This window comes from Galleria mellonella, unplaced genomic scaffold, assembly GCF_026898425.1.
Source record: "Galleria mellonella isolate WM207_F2 unplaced genomic scaffold, CSIRO_AGI_GalMel_v1 utg1053, whole genome shotgun sequence".
NCBI lineage: Eukaryota > Metazoa > Arthropoda > Insecta > Lepidoptera > Pyralidae > Galleria > Galleria mellonella.
Genome location: NW_026441968.1, coordinates 750,423 through 773,172, shown reverse-complemented (window position 1 = coordinate 773,172; position 22,750 = coordinate 750,423). Strand labels below are relative to the sequence as shown.

Here is a 22,750-nt window from a genome sequence, read left to right as displayed (position 1 = left end):
CGTGTTTCAACCATAAAACCGTGTTTGCATGGTTGTGTTTCGGTTTGAAGGGTGGGATATGGCAGTGAATTTACAGGGTACAGAGGAATAACATCTGAGTCCTCAGGAATGGCAACGCATGCGGGGTATCATGGGCGAAAGAGTATACTCTGTTATGTCCATGGTACTGCTCATGTCTATAGGCGACGGTTACCACTTTCCATCAGGTGGGCCGTCAGCTTGTTTGCCATTCTAAGTCGTAAAAAAAAATACAGACATACAGTGGAAACTGGCAAGAAGAGTTAGGCAGCTAGCTCACCAATTATACCTTGACCATTTTTTTTTTGTATTGTAGCATCCGTTGACTGTCCATTGCTGAACATAGCCTCCCACATAAGGGGCGGTTTTGCCAGTAGTTGCTACGCTTGGCAAGCGGATTGGCAACCCCAGTTTGGCTTTTAGTGATATTTTAAGAGGGACGCTGCTCTTGCTGTCAATTAGTCGCCTCCTACGACACCTACTGGAAAGGAAGAGGTGGCTTATTCTAAAGTAAAGGTAGGCACAGTATAAGTAATAGTACTGTACTAATTACTGTTTAAAGTTTTTTTTCATGCAACTTAGAATGGCAAACAAGCTGACGGCCCACCTGATGGAAAGTGGTAACCGTCGCCTATACACATGAGCAGTACCATGGACATAACAGAGTATACTGTTTCGTCCAAGATACGCCCCATGCGTTGCCATTCCTGAGGACTCGGGTGTTATTCCTCTGTATAAGGTAACAAACAAACTCACTTTCACATATATAATATCAATAAGGATTTATTATATACATATCACATTGTTTTTATCATGTTTCTTATATTTATTATTTTCACATAAATTAAACATACTACTAGCGGTTCTATTAGTTATTTCTTAAAAAAAAAAAACATATTTTCTCGCGGTCCAAACCGCGGGAGAAAGCTTGTATATGTATATAAATTGTCGCTATTATCCAAAATGGATGCTTTTAATTTCGATTTAATGAATGCTATTTATTTACCTTATTAATATTTATATAAATTAATAATTATTCTTATCAAATTAAAATTGCTCGATATGAGTGAAAATGTGTTATGTGTTTGAGATAATTAAGTGCCGTATACATTATGCCTACAAATGAAATTATGATTTTTACATTACAAATAACGTAGATCGTCGACAAATGTCTCTGTTTACTCCATTAGGGTTTATAGTCATGAGCATATTTATTTTGAATAAAATTTTTCAATATTAATCAAAAAGAGGGAGATTCTCAATTCGGCTCCATTTTTTGTTTGTTTGTCACCTCATAACTCCGCCAGTTATCAGAGGGAGACCTTGTATAAAAGTTGTTTGCTTGGACACCTCTATCCCAGTCGTGTTTCTATAGTGAAGTAGTTGTGTTTACATGGCTGTGTTGCGGTTTGAAGGGTGGGATATGGCAGTGAATTTACAGGGTACAGAGGAATAACACCCAAATCCTCAGTAATGGCAACGCATTGTGGGTATCGTAGGCGAAACAGTATACTCTGTTATGTCCATGGTACTGTTCATGTCTATAGGCGACGGTTACAACTTTCCATCAGGTGGGCCGTCAGCTTGTTTGACATTCTAAGTTGCATAAAAAATATTTATTTTATTAAAGTATTGATTGATATTCTGTTACTTTGTTATAAATAAATAAATGTGAAAGATTATATTTTTTTTATACAACTTAGAATGTCTGAATATTTGTAACTCTTCATAATATGGCTGTACAGGTTCGAACGGAATTTGGTATATAGATAGATATTATATTGGCCGTGTGGTACCGGCATAGGCTAATATTCATGTCGATGGACACCAGCGTCTCTGTTAAAACATCTTACTTACAAGCGCTATCAAACCCTTAAATCTTAGGAGAGATTTTGCCTCACTCTGCGTGTTTTACCGCTTTTACAACGGACTGTGCTCAGAGGAATTGTTCAATATGATGCCCACGGCCGTTTTCTACCATCATACGGCTCGCCATCGACAGGGTGTTCACCTTCATACTCTAGAGCCTAAATGATCGCGTACAGCGCGGTTTCAGAGATGTTTTCTTCCACGAACACTCAGGTTAAGGAATGAGCTCCCTGCCAAGTTTTTGCCAAGAAATTACATGGGGGTACAGCATGGGGTTCTTCAAAAGGGGGGTAAAGAGGTTTCTTCAAGGTCAGTAACGCGCGCGTAATACCCCTGGTATTGCAGGCGTTTATAGGTTACGGTAACCGCTTACCATCAGGTGGACCATTTTTTTTTTTACAACACCCAAACCAAACGCAAACGAGCATGCAGCTCACCTGATGGTAAGTGATTACCGCCGCCCATGATCAGCCACAACACCTACGGCATTGTAGGTGTGCTGCCGGCCTTTTAAAACTTTTAAAACGGACCGTTGCCACCTCAGTGGTATTAAAGAACCTCCAAAGACTAACAGCGGTTGTCAATCCTCCTGCCAAGCGTGGCAACTACTGGCAAAACATCCCAGGGGGAGGTTTGTATTCCTCAGTGGACAGTTAAAGGCTGATATGATGATGTTGATGATGAAAATACTGATTTATCTTTCCATATATTTACCCGTGCGAAACCTGGGCGGAATACTAGTTTACTACATTAGTAATTAGTATAATTAACTATCTTTATATGAAATAAATGCGAGAAAAATCGCACGTTACAACTAGGTTATAGATTTTCTTTTAATGGGTGAAAATGTCATGGTAACCTAAGGGTAATCCTGGGGGAAAGGGATTGTATACCGATAATGGGGTCAAATAGCACCCATTAAACAAAAAATATACCCCGCCTGCGCTATCGATCTACACTGACGTTCCACCAGTGAAACCATCGTGGGATGAATTCTAGTTGAATTCGTCAGGAATCAACGATAAATTAGTAACGATAGTTTCCAGGGGGAACCGCGTGGAGGTCGACCTGATAGAATATATTGATAGCAATGGAGACTGACCTTCCCATTATTAACAATTCCTTCCCCCAAGATTATAGATATTAGCATGTTATGATGTATACGGGCCTTTATGTACATTTTTTATGACATATTTTTATATAAAAACACAAATAATATTAAATCGATAAAATACAAGATTGTTAAACCAAACAGTGGCAAGGCGTCGTCCGAAATGGTCTATTTAACAGCTTTACTAATATGGTTCACCATAACGTTTTATCACAGCTGTAATTGTGAACAAGAAAAAAGTAAGTATAAAAAATTCATTTTTCTATGCAACTTAGAATGGCAAACGAGCAGACGGTCCACCTGATGGGATGGGAAAGGGATTGTTAGTAATGGAGACTGAGAATCCCATTGCTAGCTATATACCCAACCAGGTCGACCTCCTCGCAGTTCCCCCTGGAAACTATCATGGTTAATTCCTAATTAATTCATCATGATGGGCTAACTGGCCTGTTTTCATTCTCATCTATCACCATTCACTGGTGCTCCGCCAGCGTATCCCGTTAGCGCAGGCGGTATTACCATACCATTTTCACCCATCAAAAAAACCCGCCTGCCAAGCGTGGTAACTACTGGTAAAACCCTATAGAGGGAGACCTATGTTCAGCAACAATTAGGTATTATTAAATAATGTTAGATAAAAAATAAATTATTTAAACTTAATTATTTCTTTTTTACAATAAACAGCTGTACTAAAACGTTATCAGCCTTTAACTGTCCACTGCTGAACATAAGCCTCTCCCTTGGGGGGTTTTGCCAGTAGTTGCCACGATTGGCAGGCGGATTGGCAACCGCAGTCAGGCTTTGGAGGTGTTTTAAGAGGGACGTTGCTGCCAATACCTCGCCCTCCCTTAGTCGACTCTTACGACAGCCACGGGAAAGGAAGGATTGGCCTATACTATGCCGGGGCACACGGCATGTTTAGTTTTAATTTAATTATTTTTAATTACAGGCAATCATACAATAAATTACCCGACGGAGTATCACCTTAGAGCCGAGGAAATTAATCTCGTGACGGGCATTGTGAAGCCATTTGAGGTTTGGTGAGTAACGCCGGGTAGGTCCCGGCGTAGAATAGTTTGCATGGCTGTGTTTCGGTTTGAAGGGTGGGATATGACAGTGAATTTACTGGATTATAGATGAATAACACCTAAGTGCTCAGGAATGGCAACGCATGGGGGGGGGGGGGTATCATGGGCGAAACAGTATACTCTGTTATGTCCATGTTACTGCTCATGTCTATAGGCGACGGTTACCACTTTCCATGAGGTGGGCCGTCAGCTTGTTTGCCATTCTAAGTTGTATAAAAAAACCTTCCTTTCCCGTGGTTGTCGTAAGAGGCGAGTAAGGGAGGGAGAGAGACTAAGGACAGACTGTTAGAAAGTTATTAATAAAGTTATCAGTTTGATACCACAGTGTAAGGAGTAATGGTGATGCATACTTGAAAGTCTTGCCTTTTTCATCACAGCGTTACCACATTATCATTGTTAATATTTAATGAACAAGAACCTAAACCAGGTTGCTTGAGCAGGGCGGCTACAGTAGCCTAATAATCAGCTACCGGGGGAAGGGATTGTTAGTAATGGGGAGATTAGTCCTCATTGCCATCAACATACCCTATCAGTATGCCATAGTTTATCATGTCGACCTCCACGCAATAGTGCCCCGCCAGCGTATACCGTTAGCGCACGCGGGATTACCATTTTTATTCATTATGTTATCTAATGGGGCCGCTAGTCCCATTTCCTGACAATCTCTTCCCCCTGTTTGGTCTTTGTTGGAATGTAGGTGTTTTAACTGAGTTTAATTCCAAATCAGGTACAGTGAAAAGTTGGATCGTTATCGGAGTGATTACTTTGGTGGATCCTGCAAAGAGTATTACGTTAGCAAAGCCAAGAAACCTTATGGGATTTTATATACAGTAAGTATCTTGCCTGTGGTCCCGGCATAGAATAGGCCACCCTTTCCTTTCTTATAGGTGTCGTAAGAGACGACTAAGGGAATTTGATGGTTGAGTGATGGTAGCAGGGCCTCGCTTAAAACATCACCAAAGACTTGAATGCAGTTGCCAAGCCGCCTGGCTAGCCTGGCAACTAAGGAAAAATCTTCCCTTATGGTGAAAGCCTATGTTCAGCAGTGGACAATCAACGGCTGATATAACAATAATAATAAAATGGAAAATTAAATGGAAAATATAACTAAAATGGAGGCGACTAAGGCTCTTCTTACGACACCCATGGGAAAAGAGTGTTTTTTTTTTATTGGGTGATAATGGAATGGTAACCCCACCTGCGCTATCAGTATACGCCGGCGGGGTACCAGTGAAGGATGATAGGTGAGGATGAAGCAGGTTAGTTAGCCCATCGTGACGAATACAACAAGAAATGTTCACGATGGTTTCCAGGGGGAACCACGTGGAGGTCGAACTAATAGGACATATTGCTAGCAATGTCGTCCTCCGTGGCGCAGCGGTCAACACGCCTGCCTGCGACGTGGAGGCCCTGGGTTCGATCCCCGGCCAGGTCATGATGGAAAACGATCTTTTCCTGATTGTCCTGGGTCTTGGATGTTTATCTATATATGTATCTATTATAAATATAGTATCGTTGAGTTAGTATCCCATAACACAAGTCTCGAACTTACTTTGGGGCTAGCTCAATCTGTGTGATTTGTCCGTATATATTTATTTATTTATTTAATGGGGCTGTCAAACTCCATTGCTAAGAATTCCTTTCCCTCCTGGAAAGGAATGGGAATGCCCCTTCTATGCCGGGAGCTACACGGCTACAGTTTTCCATTAGAAGGCTAAATAACAATGACCTGGTGGAAAATACTTAGCAAGAATGGTGTATTGACAGGAGTAATATGATGGACCTCATAGGCGCGGTTGACTATTTTTATTTTTTATGAGTGAAAATGGTATGGTTACCCCGCCTGCGCTAACGGGATACGCTGGCGGAGCACCAGTGAAGGGTGATAGATGAGAATGAAAACAGGTCAGTTAGCCCATCATGATGAATTCATCAGGAATTATTCATGATAGTTTCCAGGGAGAACCGCGAGGAAATCGACCTGGTTGGGCATATTGCTAGCAATGGGATTCTCAGTCTCCATTACTAACAATCCCTTTCCCCCAAAAATGCAGTTGACTATTGAAAGGTGAAGGGTGAAGTCAAAATTGTTGCCTGCTTTAAAGGGAGTCAAAATGATCATTTTTTCTAAAGGAATATTGGTTAAAAAACAAAATAAAAAAATTTGGGTTTGGGTCTTTCATATTAATGTGATGTACCCAGTTGTTTAGTTAGTATGGGAGTAGATTAGTATGGGTTGAAACTTCTCGTTGTTTTTTTAGTTTTGTTTCACGAAATTTGTTTTAATATACTTCATCATCATTTTTATTCATCATTTCAGTCATTATCCGTCCACTGATGGACATAGGCCTCCCCCATAGACTGCCATAAAGAACGATTCAGTTCGTTCCTAATATACTTATTTTGTTCTAATTAGGTGCCATCTTTTCTTTTCCCGTGGATGTCGTCAGAGGCGCCTAAGGGAACTTAATAGTCGAGAGATTGGTAGCAGCATTCCTCTTAAAATATTACCAAAGGCTAACTGCGGTTGCCAACCCGCCTGCCAAGCGTGGCAACTACTGGCAACCCCCCCCCCAAGGGGGAGGCTCATATTTTTTATGCAATTTAGAATGGCAAACAAGCTGACGGTCCACCTGATGGAAAGTGGTAACCGTCGCCTATAGACACGTGCATAACAGAGTATACTATTTCACTCATGATATCTCCCATGCGTTCTCATTTCTGAGGACTCCGGTGTTATTCCTCTGTACCCTATAAATTCACTGCCATATCCCACCCTTCAAACTGAATCACAGCCATGCAAACACAACTGCTTCACGGTTGAAACACGAATGGGACAGAGGTGTTCAAGCAAACGACTTTTGTACAAAGTCTCCCTCTGGTAAATACAGATGGGCAAAGCACCGGGTTTAAACCCGGTGCTTTGGTAAAAACCCAATAAACACCCATAAACTCCCATAATCACCCAAAAAATAGGTTTTTACGTATTTTTTTGAAAATATGTAAGTAATACCAATAAATTATTTTTATAAATTGTATTGATCAATTCTACAATATTAAATAAAACGTTAACTAATAATATTTCAGGAAATTTTAAAAATCTATATATAATAAAATGAAAGTAATTAATTTTCAGTGTTTTCATGTTGCAGTTGATCAACATGTTGGCCTTTTGCTTCCCGTAGATACTTTAAAATTTCTTCATAACACCTCGTTCGCACACATGGCCGTATATATTTAAATTCTTGAGCCACTAACAGTCCGAAATACTCATTTCTTTTATCCTCTTCTCCATAAATTAAGCATTTAGAACAGTTTGTTTCTTCTTTCAGTAAATTTTCTTTTACTTTATCCTCGTCTTTTTTCTTTGTTGCGACGACGCTGGGTAAATCATCTGGACACTGGGTCTCACTATCGCCAAATATATTTGGAGATCGGCTTCGGCTACGGCTTGGCAGACATTTTTTTCTTTCTACAATTTTAAATTAAATTTATTAGAATAAATGCTTCGAACACACGCGATCTAAGTACCTTTTGTGTTTATTATACCTTACCTACCTAGGTATAAAAAGAGTACTTACGTAGATTTTCTTTTATTAACTGTTTTATACGAAGATCTTGATCTCTCAAATTAGCATCCATTTTACTTCCAGTGATTATCAACTAAATTAATAATCCACAAAGTATTAAATAACGTTTTTATGAAATATTTAGCACAAAAACAATATCCTTTAAATATCGATCGTCAGTAACTGTGGCTGACTTACCTATATTCTAGCAAGCAGGACTGCCAGATGTGAAGGGGAAATCCCCAATAAATTGTTGCATGTGACTGATGATGTGAGCATGTTCGTTTCATAATAAAAATGTTGCCAGGTAACCAAAAAGTCGTATGTTTTTGTGCGAATTACGATCATAATCTTTACGATCGTACATTAAAAAATAGACAAATAATAGTATGAGTACGATTTAAATCGTATATCTGTCAACCCTGCTAGCAAGACAGCGACAAAATCACGTTGCATAACAATGTAGCCCAAGCTTATATCTTATGAAATATACGGAAGAGATACGGACTTAGAAAAAACAGAAATGTTGTTCTTTGTGGAAGTCATTGATGAAATTCTATGTATTTTAGCCCGCAAACTTTCTTCAAACAAAAACAGCGCCATCTAGTATCGAGTTCTGTAATTATCTCTTTGTTTATGGATTTGAAGTAAGACCGCCACGCATGCAATACATTATGACTGGGGATTCCCCTATTCGTCGACGCTGAATATGAGGCGACGACAATCACTGTCAAACGTGTTCACTATTACTCTGACTCTGGTAACGTGACTTCCTGGTAACGTGTTAGGTAGGAAAAGCAGTAAAAAAGTGCATATTAAGGGAGCAGATTTGAAATAATATTTATACTTAACAAGAAATAATTAAAGGTAAGTGGATTTTTGAATGATACAATTATATCATGATCACTTAACAATTTTAACTTAAAATTAGATGTATTATTACAAGCTTTTATTTAGCTTGCGTTATGTAAATAAAAGTATGTAGGTATGTTCGTATGTTGATGCAATTATCCTCAATCCTCAACCGACTGGGATAAAATTTTCCATACACGTTTATTTTGGATGATAGTGCATAGTTAGCTGAGAGTCGTCATTGGATAATAATGGTGGATAGCCTAAGATGTGTACTAGATATTTATTTTTAACATAATATGCGTAAGTACCTAATCGAATTAAAGAAGTTGCTGAGAAAAATACAGAACAATACGATAATAAACTAGCGTCTGCGTTTAATCCTCCGAGGAGATGTAATTTTACAAAGGTTTTTTTTATTTATTTTATTATTTTTTTAATAAATTTATTGTAAATAACAAGAAATAATCATTGTAAAAAAATAGGCACTCTATTGTTGAATTTTCGTCAGACCAACTAATCATCGTTCATTTTTTTAGGTTCAATGGGGAGACCTAAAGATTTACGCATATGGGAGCACTACCGTACTTTACCAAACAAGTCTGTTTCTTGCAAGCTTTGTAATAAGGTCTACAAATTCAGTAATGCTGCCAAAATGCTTCAACATCTTATCACTTGTCCAAAATCTCCAGAAACATTAAAAGACTCTATGAAACTTATAAAAGATAGCTCGTCCAAAACCAAAATGTCTGGACTGTCAGAGATAGAGACAAATGATTCTTTTATAAGCCCCTCGTCGTCTGCTAACACTACAATAAATGCTGAGTTTCAAGACACCGATGATCATATAAAAACAGAATTAGCGAGAGCTATATTTGTAACAGGGACGCCATTATCGATGGTGCAACATCCTTTATGGATACAATTTTTCGAAAAATTGCAACCAAAATTTAAAATACCTTCACGTAAAGCTTTAGCGACAAAATACTTAGATAAAATATATAGAGAAATGCGTTTTGAGTTAAATGAGGAACTAAATGCTTGTAGTTACTTACACCTTCAGTGCGATGGCTGGTCTAATTTAAGAAATGAAGGAATAATAAACTTTCTTATATCAAAACCTCAACCTGCATACGTTAAAAGTTTGAATACAGAAAGTAATCCTCACACTAGTGAATACCTTAGCCAAGAAGTTGAAAAAGTAATGAAAGTGTATGGAGCAAATAAGTTTCTTGTACTTATTATTCTGCATATCAATGATATGTTACAGATAAGTAATATTCATTGCTATGCAGACGACAGTACAGGAGATACATTATATACCGGTCATGCAAAGATCTCGCGGGCACATACCGATGAGTGCCGGAATAGACTTGTGTCTGAAATCGAAACTTCACTCCATCAAGTTTCGATCTGGGGTGAACAAAATCTTGTCCAATTTAACCCCAAAAAGACACAAGTCTGCGCGTTTACCGCAAAAAAGACGCCGTTTGTCGTATCTCCTCACTTTCAGGGCACTTCCCTTGATAAAAAGTCGAGTCTAGGAATTCTGGGCGTTGATATATCTTGCGACGTCCAGTTTTGCGGTCATCTGGAGGAGAAGGCTAAGATAGCTTCCAAAAAGTTAGGAGTACTCAATAGGGTGAGACGATATTTCATGCCAGAACACCGCCTGAAATTATATAAAGCCCAAGTCAGGCCGCATATGGAATACTGTTCTCACCTGTGGGCAGGAGCGCCACAGTACCAACTCCTTCCGTTAGACCGCATTCAAAGTCGGGCGGCTCGAATTATCGATAGTCAACGCCTTACTGTCCGACTCGACCCACTGAAACTGCGCAGAGATGTTGCATCTCTGTGCATCTTCTACCGAATTTATCATGGGGAGTGTTCTGAGGAATTGTTCGGATTGATACCTGCTGCTGATTTTCACCACCGTACAACCCGCCACAAACTAAAGTTTCATCCCAATCATCTGGACGAGTGGCGGTCTTCCACCGTGCGTTTTTCAAGGCACTTTCTTCCACGCACAACCATTCTTTAGAATCAACTTCCAGCAGCAGTATTTCCGAACCGATACGACAACATAACCTTCAAGAAAAGAGTATATTCCTTTTTAAAAGGCCGGCAGCACACCTGCAATGCCGCTGGTGTTGTGGGTGATCATGGGCGGCGGTAGTCACTTACCATCAGGTGAGCCGCATGCTCGTTTGCCCCCTGTGTTGTAAAAAAAAAAAAAAAAAAAATTATTGGCGATAACGCTAGAAATATACAAAAGGCATTCGAATTAACAAAACTCAAATATCCACATGTTGTTCCTCTCGGTTGCTGTGCACATATCCTTAACTTGTTGTGCCAAGATATTGTAAAGATACAAGAAGTAACTGTGTTTATTATGCAAGCCATAAATATAATAAAAACTGTTAAAAGGAGTCAACGATTAAGTTCCTTGTTGATAAAATCAAGGCAGGGTGAAGATTCTACACAAACACTAAAATTGCCTTGTGCTACAAGATGGGGAAGTCATGTTACTTCGTTAAAAAGTTTGAAAGCAAATAAGATAGCTTTGCAAATATTAACAGTTAGAGAAGATGTGGTAATTTCAAGAGATATTAAAGATTTAATTCTAAGTGATGATTTCTGGACGAAGACAGGGGAATGTATAAGTATTTTGGAACCAGTCACTGAAAGCATATTTTACTTAGAGAGCGACCAGAATCGTTTGCATCGCACATACATTACATTTAGAGATGTACAAGCTAAGATACGTTTTGCATTAAATGAGATTTCGACATTGAGCGAAGAAAGCAAACAGCAGATTCTAACATCAGTATCTTCAAGATGCAATATGGCAATGAGGCCAATACATTTTGCAGCATATATTCTAGACCCCAGGACTCTAGGAGTCGAACTTACTCAAGAGGAAGAACTTAAGGGTATGGAGTTTATCTACAATTTAAGCCAACACTTAAGTTTGTCAAATGTAATGGCAGATTTGGCGTGTTATAAAGCTAAAGAAAACTTTTGGGCCAGAGGATTTGTATGGAGCTCATTAGATAGCATTGAGCCCCTAATATGGTGGAAAGGTATTTGTGGTTCCACTGAGTTAAGCAAAGTAGCGATTCGTATTCTATCAGCTCCCTGTACTTCGGCAGCCACTGAGCGTTCCTTTAGTATCCAAGGCTACATACATAATAACAAAAGAAATCGACTTACAACTGAAAGAACTGAAAAAATTTCATTCATTTGTTATAACTGGAATCTTAAACATAAAGCTGAATGCGAGGACATTCAGTTTAATGAAAAAATACCTTAGAAGCTTTCATTGAGCAAGTAAATGAACATAACAGTTTAGACGAAATAGAGCCTATCGAACCTATACAATTCATCGCTTGTAATAACTCTGAATCTGACAGTGATTGACTGTAGTTTTACATTTTACTTTCATCTCTTTCTTAATAAACTCAAAATCAAATTAAAAGTTTTTTATTCTGTAGGCTGCATAATAATATTGTCTATGTCCAGTATAGTGGACGTCTTGCGGCTGAGATGACGATGATGAAGTACAAAATCATAAACACCCAAAAATTTGGGTGTTTATGGGGTTTAAACCCAATAAACCCAAAACACCCGGTTTTTACCCACCAGACTTTAAACCCACCCAGGTGGATTGCCCATCTCTACTGGTAAATGATACAGATAGAGCAGGAGGTTTCATTTCATTCTGTTCCATTATTACTTCATTAAAAGCCATACAAACATACATACATATCCGTCACGCCTGTCTCCCATTAGGGTACGCAGAAACAATGGAACGCCAAATGCTTCGATTCAAACAAACCTCTTTCGCTTCTTCCACATACATCAATCTTTTCATACACGCTCGCCGGTTACGGGTACTTTTAATTTGGCCCTTCTTCAGCACGTTGCCTATTTGGTTGACATACGTCCGCCTAGGGCGGCCCCTACCGACATCTCCATTCATTCTTGCTCGATAAATCTCTTTCGTAATTCTTCTTTCATCCATCCTCTCCAAATGACCAAACCAACGCAACATTCCTTTTTCGATTTTTGTCACTACATCGTCTTTCATAAAAAGCCATGTATGTGTCAAATATAGGCACAAATAAAAAGTTCTTCCTTTTTTTTTTAATTAGTATATTTGAGAAATAATTCTTGTAAGAAGTAATTTACAGTGGTACCCTGCACTTTGGTTATGTTTTGTTAAGAGAGGGCTTGGCTGAAAACCAGCGCTGCAACACAGCATCAGCTGAGCCGGTTCCTTTTGCCGAGTATGGGCACTTTTTGTATATGTTATTTATATTTTATATTGTAATTGTATGGCAATAAATGTTTCTATTCTATTCTATTCTAAATGATTTTGATTATTTAAATATTTATTACAGACACATCCGATAGCCACTATGGATTTAAAGAACGAAATTGTATGTAACAAAGTGAAGTTAAAAGGTTCGATGGAGAATTTGTTGCCAGACACGGAAAACTTGGAGCCAAACGGTAGTAGAAACTTAAATGTCAATTAACCTATTATTATATTAAGATTCAATGAATATGTATATGAATAAATGAATACAATAACCTAAAAATTCTGTTTTCACCAGGTGAAACGGAGTACGACGGTAGAAAAATCCAAATTTGGTACGGTGAGACGACTGTCTTAGGGATCGTGGGCGGTCGAGTAGAAGAGACTCTATGGACGTACAGGTTGGCTGATGGAAAAGATGTTCCCATAAGGTAAGTACGATGCAATAATAAAGTGTGTTCAAATATAGCGGTGTGACAGACAGACAGTCGGAGACAAGTTCCTTTTCACCTTTTTGGAATGGAATCATAATTTACTTTAATTATTTTTGCCGTCTGCTCCCGGGCATAAAATGGACCATTACTTTCTTTCTCGTGGGTGTCGTAAGAGGCGAATAAGGGAACTTATAGGTCGAAGGATGAGCAGCAGCGTCCTGCTCAAAACATTAACAAAGCCTAACTGCGATTGCCAATCCGCCTGCCAAGTGTGGTAACTACTGACCAAACCATCATTATATGGGAAGTCTATGTTTAGCAGTGGACATTTAACTGCTAATATGATAGCGTGGTTTGACCTTTCAATCTGATTTTGTTGTAAAATTATAGTCAACTTCACGCATTTCATTCATAGATAGACACTCTTTATTGTTACCTCCAAAAGATTACAATAGTAAACTTATTATAAATATAAACAATTACAAGAAATAATCACAGTGAGAAAACAATGGGCGACCTTATCGCTAAGAGCGATTTCTTCCAGGCAACCTTTGGATGGAGAGGAGTAATACACATATTTTTAGTAATATACATACATACATATTAATATTTATAGTAATATACATATTTTTAGGTTATCCTTTTCGATTTTTAAACACTAAAACTATTCTTTGTTGTACTTGTACACAAACATAATATTAAGAACAACAAATTTTAAACATAATGTACAAACTATCAAAAAATACCCAAATTTATCCACGTCCAATTAGTGTTTCTCCAAAAATTTCTCAAACTACTTAATTTCTGCAGAATTTTGCGAATACAAAATAAACCAATCTAGCGATTCTCGGTAAGATTAAGCGTAAATCCATTTTGAAATTAAAAAGTTATAATTTTTTTGCTTAATGACTTTCGCTTGATCCTCCTCCTCGCTGATCTAGAAAAAAATCAATATTTCTTTAAAGAAAAATAAAATATAATAAATATACTAAATACAATGACTCTTCCATGTAAATATCTTAAATTATATTTTAATAGTTTATTTAACTGTATATATTGAAACATGAACTTGTATATATTTGAATTAAACATGTATGTATTTTTATTTTAGTAATTTTTTTATACAACTTAAAATGGCAAACAAGCTGATGGAAAGTGGTAACCGTCGCCTATAGACATGAGCAGTACCGTGGACATAACAGAGTATACTGTTTCGCCAATGATACCCCCCATGCGTTGCCATTCCTGAGGACTCAGGTGTTAATCCTCTGTTTTGATTAATTGTTAATTGAGAAAATTCAAAATATCCCTAGACGATGTTGATGTGTATTTGAAATTTTGAAATCGGGCTCAATTGAATTGATTTTATCATCATCATCATCATACTAGCCTTTAACTCTCCACTGATGAACATAAGCCTCCCCCTTGGGGGGTATTGCCAGTAGTTGTCACGCTTGGCAGGCGGGTTAGTAACCGCAGTCAGCTTTAAGAGATGTTTAAGAGGGACGCTGCTGCCCATCCCTCGCCCTCTTTAGTCTTTATAATCAAGTATAATTAATTAACAAGTAAATATGTTGTCATTGTAAAATATTCTATATGACATTCGGTTTTTGTTTATATTCATAGCATAATTATATGACCATTATATACCTGAATAAATAAAAAAAAATTATATGAATTTTGTATGCTAAATTTTGGTGAACAGTGTGAATCGTATTTAAAGTTTTTTTTTTGATGGGTGAAAATGGTATGGTAACCCCGCCTGTGCTAACGGGATACGCCGGCGGAGCACCAGTGAAGGGTGATAGATGAGAATGAAAACAGGCCAGTTAGCCCATCATGATGAATTCGTCAGGAATTGAACATGATAGTTTCCAGGGTGAACCGCGAGGAGATCGACCTGGTTGGGTGTATTGCTAGCAATGGGATTCTCAGTCTCCATTACTAACAATTCCTTTCCCCCTATTATTTAAATATTGTGTACCATCCTTTATATCTTACTTTTTTAACAAAATAAAGTTATTTGAATTTTTTTTGTTGTATTTTGTATTTCACAATTGGTTAACTTTTAGGTATGAAAGTAAAAAATCGAAATCATGGAACGGACATATTTTTAAACATACAATAACGAACTATTATAATTTCAATTCAACTGTGCTACTTGAAGATTTAACACTCAGCGATGGTAAGTCTTTGTTTTAAATGGAATCAGAGTGCCTACCATGAAATATTTTTCGGAATTTCGGGGACGAACGAAATAGAAATTTGATGTTAAAATTACGTAATACATGCCGCTTAAAATTATTAAAAATATTAAAATATCGTTCCTCTGGACTGTTAGGATTGGATTTATGATGAACGAAACGTTAAGCTCCATTTGCTGGGTCGATTTAAGTATGAACAAAAACACGAAATTGAGTCCGAAAATTCGGAATTTCATTTAATGGGAGATCACCAGCTTCCTTAGATAACAGATCTTGGAGAACAGATGGTTAGACAGGTTATCGCTACCGCGTGCATGTGATATAACGAGACGGCAACATCTGGCGAACTTATATCATAGATACTAGATCTATGGTACAAGTTCTGCTTAGTATGGAAACTAGATGGCGTTGTGTATATATTCAATGGTAATATAATATTATTTACTGTATTATATATTACCGCTGGATTTACACTATTTCTCAAACATGCTTGGAAATGCGAGCATTATTTTGACAATCTTCTTAGAGATAAATCCAAATTGCCGTACTGGGAACATGCGGACAGGGTCGGCAAAAGTTGTATGAAAATCCATATCTGTCGTGTTTTGTGGCCAGATAAATTACTACGTAAACTCATATCTGTTACTGTATTATTATTATTTCATTGTAACCTCGTCATATTGTATTACAGATTTAGATTGCACATTTGACGCAAAATTTGGTAAAAATCTGAAAGAGGATCTACAGATATTGCATCCTGATATACCTTCACACGTCAACTTAGGATACACAAGGTAAGATGGTAGATCTTACTTACGACTTACGAGATTACATATAAACTATATTTTTATCTCTCTTGTTTTTTATTGTCTCGTTTGTATTTTTATCTCGTTGTGAATTGATTTGATATATTCTTTTTTATCTATCTATTAATTTATTAATCTGCAAGTACATATGTTTGATAGGAAATACTTTTAGATTAGTTCTATAGAAATTTTATCAAAATCGCTTCAGTATTTTAGTTTTAATACCAAAGTAAACTATTTTATTTTTTAATAAAAATAACTAAGTTTTTTTGTAGAGCACGATCTGAAATTATCATTTGTATTGTTATATACATAATTTATATTTACTTGATTTTTAGTTACTTGCAACACCATAAAAAGAAATATATAGAAAGCGAACACGACTTTCGGAAGGACATTTTCTCACATAACTGGAGGTTGGTATTGATTTATAAATTAATATTTATACGTATTTTGCAGTTGGCATTAATTCTTTAGGACTCATCTGCCATGTGTCTACAGAGCTTATTGCTCTATGGATACATGGAACTCCATGGGATTTTGATTTAGCGATTTTGCCTAGTTTAAATTCAGCTTTTTAACAACCTTGTTGGTGTTTTTTAATGGGTGAGAATGTAATGCTGCTACCTATGCTAACAGTGTATGATGGTGACGCACCAGTGGGGGATGATAGGCGAGGATGAAAAGGCGGAGGTCAGTTAACCCACCGTGATGAATACATCTGGAATTCAGTACGATGGTTTCAATGGGGAACCATGGGGAGGTTGGTCTTCCAGGGTATATTGCTAGCAATGAGGTTAAGTTAATTTTATTTTAAGGATAAGCAAGCTGAAGTGGCAATGGGCTGGTCACATAGCTCGTAGAACCAACAATCGATGGGAAAGAAAGGTTCTTGAGTGGCGACCCTGTACGGGCAAACGCAGTGTAGGACGATCCCCCACTAGATGGAGTGACGACCTGAATTGCATTGCAGGGAGTCAGTGGATGCAGGTGGCTTAGGAGCGTTCTTTATGGCAGTCTATGGGGGAGGCTTATGTCCAGCAGTGGACGGATAATGCGAACAATCTCTTTGTGTTTGGGGTTATATACATTTTGTAACGAGCCATCTTAATTTCAGACACATCAGAGAACATAATTTGAAGAATTTGAGCTACAAAATGGCGATAAACGAATTCTCCGACCGCACTGATGAGGAACTCAAATATTTAACTGGAACCAGAGCTCCGCATGAGAAAGTTGAAGGCACACATCCATTCCCCTATACGTTGGAACAAGTGGACGCTTTGGTGGAAGAGTTACCGAAAGAGTTGGATCTAAGACTTGAAGGATTCATCAGGCCAATTAAATGTAAGTATTTAGTTCTGTGCAAAAGTCGTTTGCTTGGGTACCTCTTCCCTACTTGAGTTACTGTTGTGAAGCAATTGTGTTTGCATGGCTGTGTGTGTATGTGCATATTTAAATTTAACCAGTCAGCAGTGGGCAGTGAAAAGCTCATATGGTGATGAAGGTAATACGCCTCTGTGGGGGGAAAGGGATTGTTAGTAATAGGGATTGAGCGTTAACGCAGGCGGGGTTGCCATATCATTTTCACCCATCAAAAAAAAATTACAGTATACTCTGTTATATCCATGGTACTGCTCATGTCTATAGGCGACGATTACCACTGTCCATCAGGTGGGCTCTCGACTTGTCTGCCATTCTGTGTTGTACAAAAAAATTAAGACAAGTGTTTTAGAATTATTTTATTAAAACGTAAATAATAATGGTATTACTTAATTAATTAGATATAATGTATTGAGTAGTATGTATTGAAAGTACCCATAACCGGCGAGCGTGTATGAAAAGATTGATGAATGTGGAAGAAGCGGAAGAGGTTTGTTAGGATCGAAGCATTTGGCGTTACATTGTTTCTGCCTACCCTAATGGGAGACAGGGGGGGAAAGGGATTGTTAGTAATGGAGACTGAGAATCCCATTACTACCAATACACCCAACCAGGTGGACCTCCTCGCGGTTCCCCCTGGAAACTATCATGGTTAATTCCTAAGGAATTCATCATGATGGGCTAACGGACCTGTTTACATTCTCATCAATCACCCTTCACTGGTACTTTGCCAGCGTATTCCGTTAGCGCAGGCGGGGTTACCATTACACTTTCACCCATCAAAAAAAATGGGAGACAGGCGTGACAGATATGTATGTATGTATGTACTGAGTAATGCAACCGTCAGTATCCATTGTGTTCAATGCATACAAACAACTCATTTGCCTTTACATTTCTTTCAGCTCAGGGTCACTGTGGCTCCTGCTGGGCTTTCTCCTCAACAGCCGCTGTGGAAGGAGCTATAGCCAAAAGCCTTGGAGGGAAGAGTTTCGACCTAAGCGAGCAATCACTTGTTGACTGTGCTTGGGGGTATGTACCGCAGTAATTATCTTTCCCATAGTCACACCATTAAAAGAAACATTGCAGAAGATCTAAAGACAGGCTGGAACGATGATCTGGTGAAGGTAACAGGGTTTTTCCATTGGGTGAGAACGGAATGGTAACTCTGCTTGCGCTATCTGTATACACTGGAGGGGCACCAGTGAATGATGATAGGTGAGCATGAAGGCAGGCCAGTTAGCCCATTGTGACAAGTTCTACAAGAATTAATCACGATGGTTTTCAGGGGGAATCGCGTAGAAATTGACCTGGTGGAGTATATATTTTTTTAAGGGATGATAATGGAATGGTAACCCCGTCTGCGCTATCGGTATACATTGGTGGGGCACCAGTGAGAGATGATAGGTGAAGAGGAAGTAGCTCAGTTAGCCCACCGTGATGTATCTAGCAATAAATCGGAACTGCGTAAAGGTCGACCTGGTGGAGTATATTTTTATAGTATATAGAGTATATATTTTTTTTAATGGGTGAAAATGGTATGGTAACCCCACCCCGCCTGCGCTAACGAGATACGCTGGCGGAGCACCAGTGAAGGGTGATAGATGAGAATGAAAACAGGCCAGTTAGCCCATCATGATGAATTCATCAGGAATTAACCATGATAGTTTCCAGGGAGAACCGCGAGGAAGTCGCCCTGGTTGGGTATATTGCTAGCAATGGGATTCTCAGTCTCCATTACTAACAATCCCTTTTCCCCCAGTGGAGTATATTGCTAGCAGTGGGGTTGATCGACCTCATTATTAACAATCCCTTTCTCCTCAAGACAAAGGGGTACAATTGGTCTTAGATTGCCTAAATGGATAAGGTTGGTGAAGACCTAAAACATAGAATCATTCTATGGTGATGAACCATCTTATCTTATATTCGCATATGGGGTCAGCATAGCTGTTGCACGCCGACCCATTGGGATCTTTTGTGCTTCCCCCTGCCTTATACCATCATTTCATAGATCCTTTGTGGTTATGATGAATCATACCATAACATTAATTAATATTATTTATATACATGTTGCAGATATGGTAATGAGGGGTGCAATGGTGGTATGTTGGACACGGCGTTCGAATATATTGCAAAAAATGGTATTCCAACATCTGAGGACTACGGAACTTATGAGGAACTGGTATGCATAAATAGTATATGGTATAATCACGGAATTAGATCTTATTTTTAGATTAGAAGAGATCGAATAGATCACCTTATACGACATGATTTTTTAAAATGTCATAGTAGAAGGTAAAATAGAAGGCAGAAGAGGAAGGACCAGATCGAGGAATAACTATATGGGACTGATAAAAGAAAAACTAGGTGTCATGTCGTTTAGACAGAACAAAGATATGGTCTGGGATAGAGTTGGCTGGAAGAGAATGCATGAATTAGTTGCACCGACAAGAAGGAACTTTTAAATGAAAAGAGATTGATCGAATCATAAATTAGATATAGTTTTTTTTTTATACAACTTAGAATGGCAAACAAGCTGACGGCCCACCTAATAGATAGTGGTAACCGTCGCCTATAGACATGAGCGGTACCATGGACATAACAGAGTATACTGTTTCGCCCATGATACAGTCCATGCGTTGCCATTCCTGAGGACTAAGGACAACATAATAACGAAGATTACACAATTATATAATAATATTACTATTTTTTATATATATATGTCTGTATATATATATATATATATATATATATATATATATATATATATATATATATATATATAAGAGAGACAAAATGTATTTTAATTATTTATAATTTATTTTCATCATTAGGACGATTACTGTGAGCTAGAGAACGTGTCGTCTGTACACGAGATTGTTGGCTTCACACGTGTGACACCCAGAAGCCCAAACTCCTTGAAGGTAGCTCTAAACAAGTACGGACCGGTTGCGGTGGCTATTCATGTCAATATGAACATGAAGCAATACTCAAGTGGAATTTACTACGATCCTGAATGGTAAGTCTGTTCTATAAGCATGCATTACCAGAGGGAGACTGTACAAAAGTCGATTGCTTGGGTACCGCTGTCCCATTCGTGTTTCAACCGTGAAGCAGTTGTGTTTGCATGGCTGTGTTTCGGTTTGAAGGGTGGGATGTGGCGTGAATTTACTGGGTACAGAGCAATAACACCTGAGTCCTCAGGAATGGCAACGCATGGGGTGTATCGTGGGCGAAACAGTATACTCTGTTATGTCCACGGTACTGCTCATGTCTATAGGCGACGTTACCACTTTCCATCAGGTGGGCCGTCAGCTTGTTTGCCATTCTAAGTTGTATAAAAAAAATGCAAATCAAGTATTTTGTATATATATTTTGTCAACTTCTGTGGTGCAATGGAGGTTTTTTTTAACAAGAAGGAAATGGAATGGTAACCCCGTCTCCGCTATCGGTATGTGCAGGAAAGTTGGCACATCGTGGCAAATTCATTGAGAATTAACTACGATTGTTTCCATGGGAACCGCGTGGAGGTCGACCAGATAGCAATGGGGCTATTTTTTTAATGGATGATAATGGAATGGTAATCCCATCCGCGCTATCGGTATACACCGGCGGGGCACCAGTGAAGGATGATAGGTGAGGATGAAGCAGGTCAGTTAGCCCATTGTGACGAATTAAACTAGAATTAGTCACGATGGTTTCCAAGGGGAACCATGTGGAGGTCAACCTGACAGGGTATAATGCTAGTAATAGGGCTATTTGACCCCATTACTAACAATCCCTTTCCCCTCAAAATCATGACTTACTCGCATATAATTTAATATAAAAACAAAAATTAAAATTAAAAATTAAACAGCCAAGGTCAGGACATCAACCATGGAGTAACAATAATCGGGTACGGCGTTCGTGATGACCAGGAGTACTGGATAGTCCGTAACTCCTGGGGCACGGATTGGGGCGAAGGCGGCTACATTTTGATGGCTGCTGACATTGATAACTGTTCCATATTAGACTATCCTTACTATGCAATTGTATAATTAAAGAAGTATTAATATTGTATTTAAATATTAAATATTCCACGTACATAATTTTTGTTTTATTACCGAACTAACTTCTTATGCGATAGATCAATAGATCTTTTTTGGGGGGAAAGGGATTGTTAGTAATGGAGACTGAGAATCCCATTGCTAGCAATATACCCAACCAGGTCGACCTCTCGCGGTTCCCCCTGGAAACTATCATGGTTAATTCCTAATGATTTCATCATGATGAGCTAACTGGCCTGTTTTCATTCTCATCTATCATCCTTCACTGGTGCTCCGCCAGTGTATACCGTTAGTGCAGGCGGGGTTACCATACAATTTTCACCCATCAAAAAAAAATAGATCTTTTTTTATGCAGCTTAGAATGGCAAGCAAGCTAAAATTATAATGTAAATATTGATTTGCCATAGTGTGACGAAAACTGTTACATTGGTTAATAAAGAAAAATAAATATAAATGAATTATAATTGTTCTAATTCAGTTATAATATGCATAATCTTTTTCAAAGTTAGACTGGAGATGGCAGAATTTTCAAATGGCGAAAACTGTTTCAGCGCCATCTAGTTATATTTTCTAGTATTACTAATGTAAACAATATCTTTACGTAGGAATGTATTAATCTAGTTTTATTAAATATTATAATAATAAATACTTGCTGTAATATTTACAGATATAATCCTGTTATATAACATATAAGATATTATTTGTTACTTTATGGTGTAGGTATAATGTGTGTATTTTTATTCACAAGTCCAGAAAAACCCGATAGATGGCGATATCTTATTATTACTTTATAAATAACATTCTGTTAATATTTTATGTAATTCCAAACTTCATATTTTCGTAAAAAAGTATTTTCGAATTAAAAGAAATACGGAGTATCTGTATTATACTCGTATGTATATGTATTATTGTATACAGATATGTATGTATTTTGATTTTAATTGTATGAGTTACTTATATATGTCAACATATTTATTATTTCTTAATAGAAACATCTATAATGTTTCCTCCTATTATTGTACGCACGCTGCCCGCTGGTAATTAATGCT

At 37.9% G+C, this 22,750-nt stretch overlaps 1 protein-coding gene across 1 annotated transcript; it reads left to right on the top strand.

Moving 5' to 3' along the window:
* Window positions 1-3,121: 3,121 nt before the first annotated feature.
* Window positions 3,122-21,743, top strand: LOC113511010 (cathepsin L-like proteinase). Its single transcript, XM_026894566.3, has 13 exons — window positions 3,122-3,237; window positions 3,948-4,038; window positions 4,814-4,916; window positions 12,914-13,025; window positions 13,130-13,262; window positions 15,338-15,450; window positions 16,161-16,263; window positions 16,614-16,691; window positions 17,393-17,622; window positions 18,561-18,687; window positions 19,732-19,837; window positions 20,490-20,674; window positions 21,512-21,743. The coding sequence occupies exons 1-13, from the start codon at window positions 3,162-3,164 to the stop codon at window positions 21,690-21,692; spliced, it is 1,638 nt and encodes a 545-aa protein (XP_026750367.2). The 5' UTR covers window positions 3,122-3,161; the 3' UTR covers window positions 21,693-21,743.
* Window positions 21,744-22,750: the final 1,007 nt, after the last annotated feature.

Excerpts from the sequence above, each read along its gene's own strand:
- LOC113511010 (XM_026894566.3), top strand. The coding sequence starts at position 3,162 with ATGGTCTATTTAACAGCTTTACTAATATGGTTCACCATAACGTTTTAT. Across the intron at positions 4,917-12,913 it reads CTTATGGGATTTTATATACA|ACACATCCGATAGCCACTAT; the intron begins GTAAGTATCTTG and ends TATTTATTACAG. Across the intron at positions 19,838-20,489 it reads ACGGAACTTATGAGGAACTG|GACGATTACTGTGAGCTAGA; the intron begins GTATGCATAAAT and ends TTTCATCATTAG.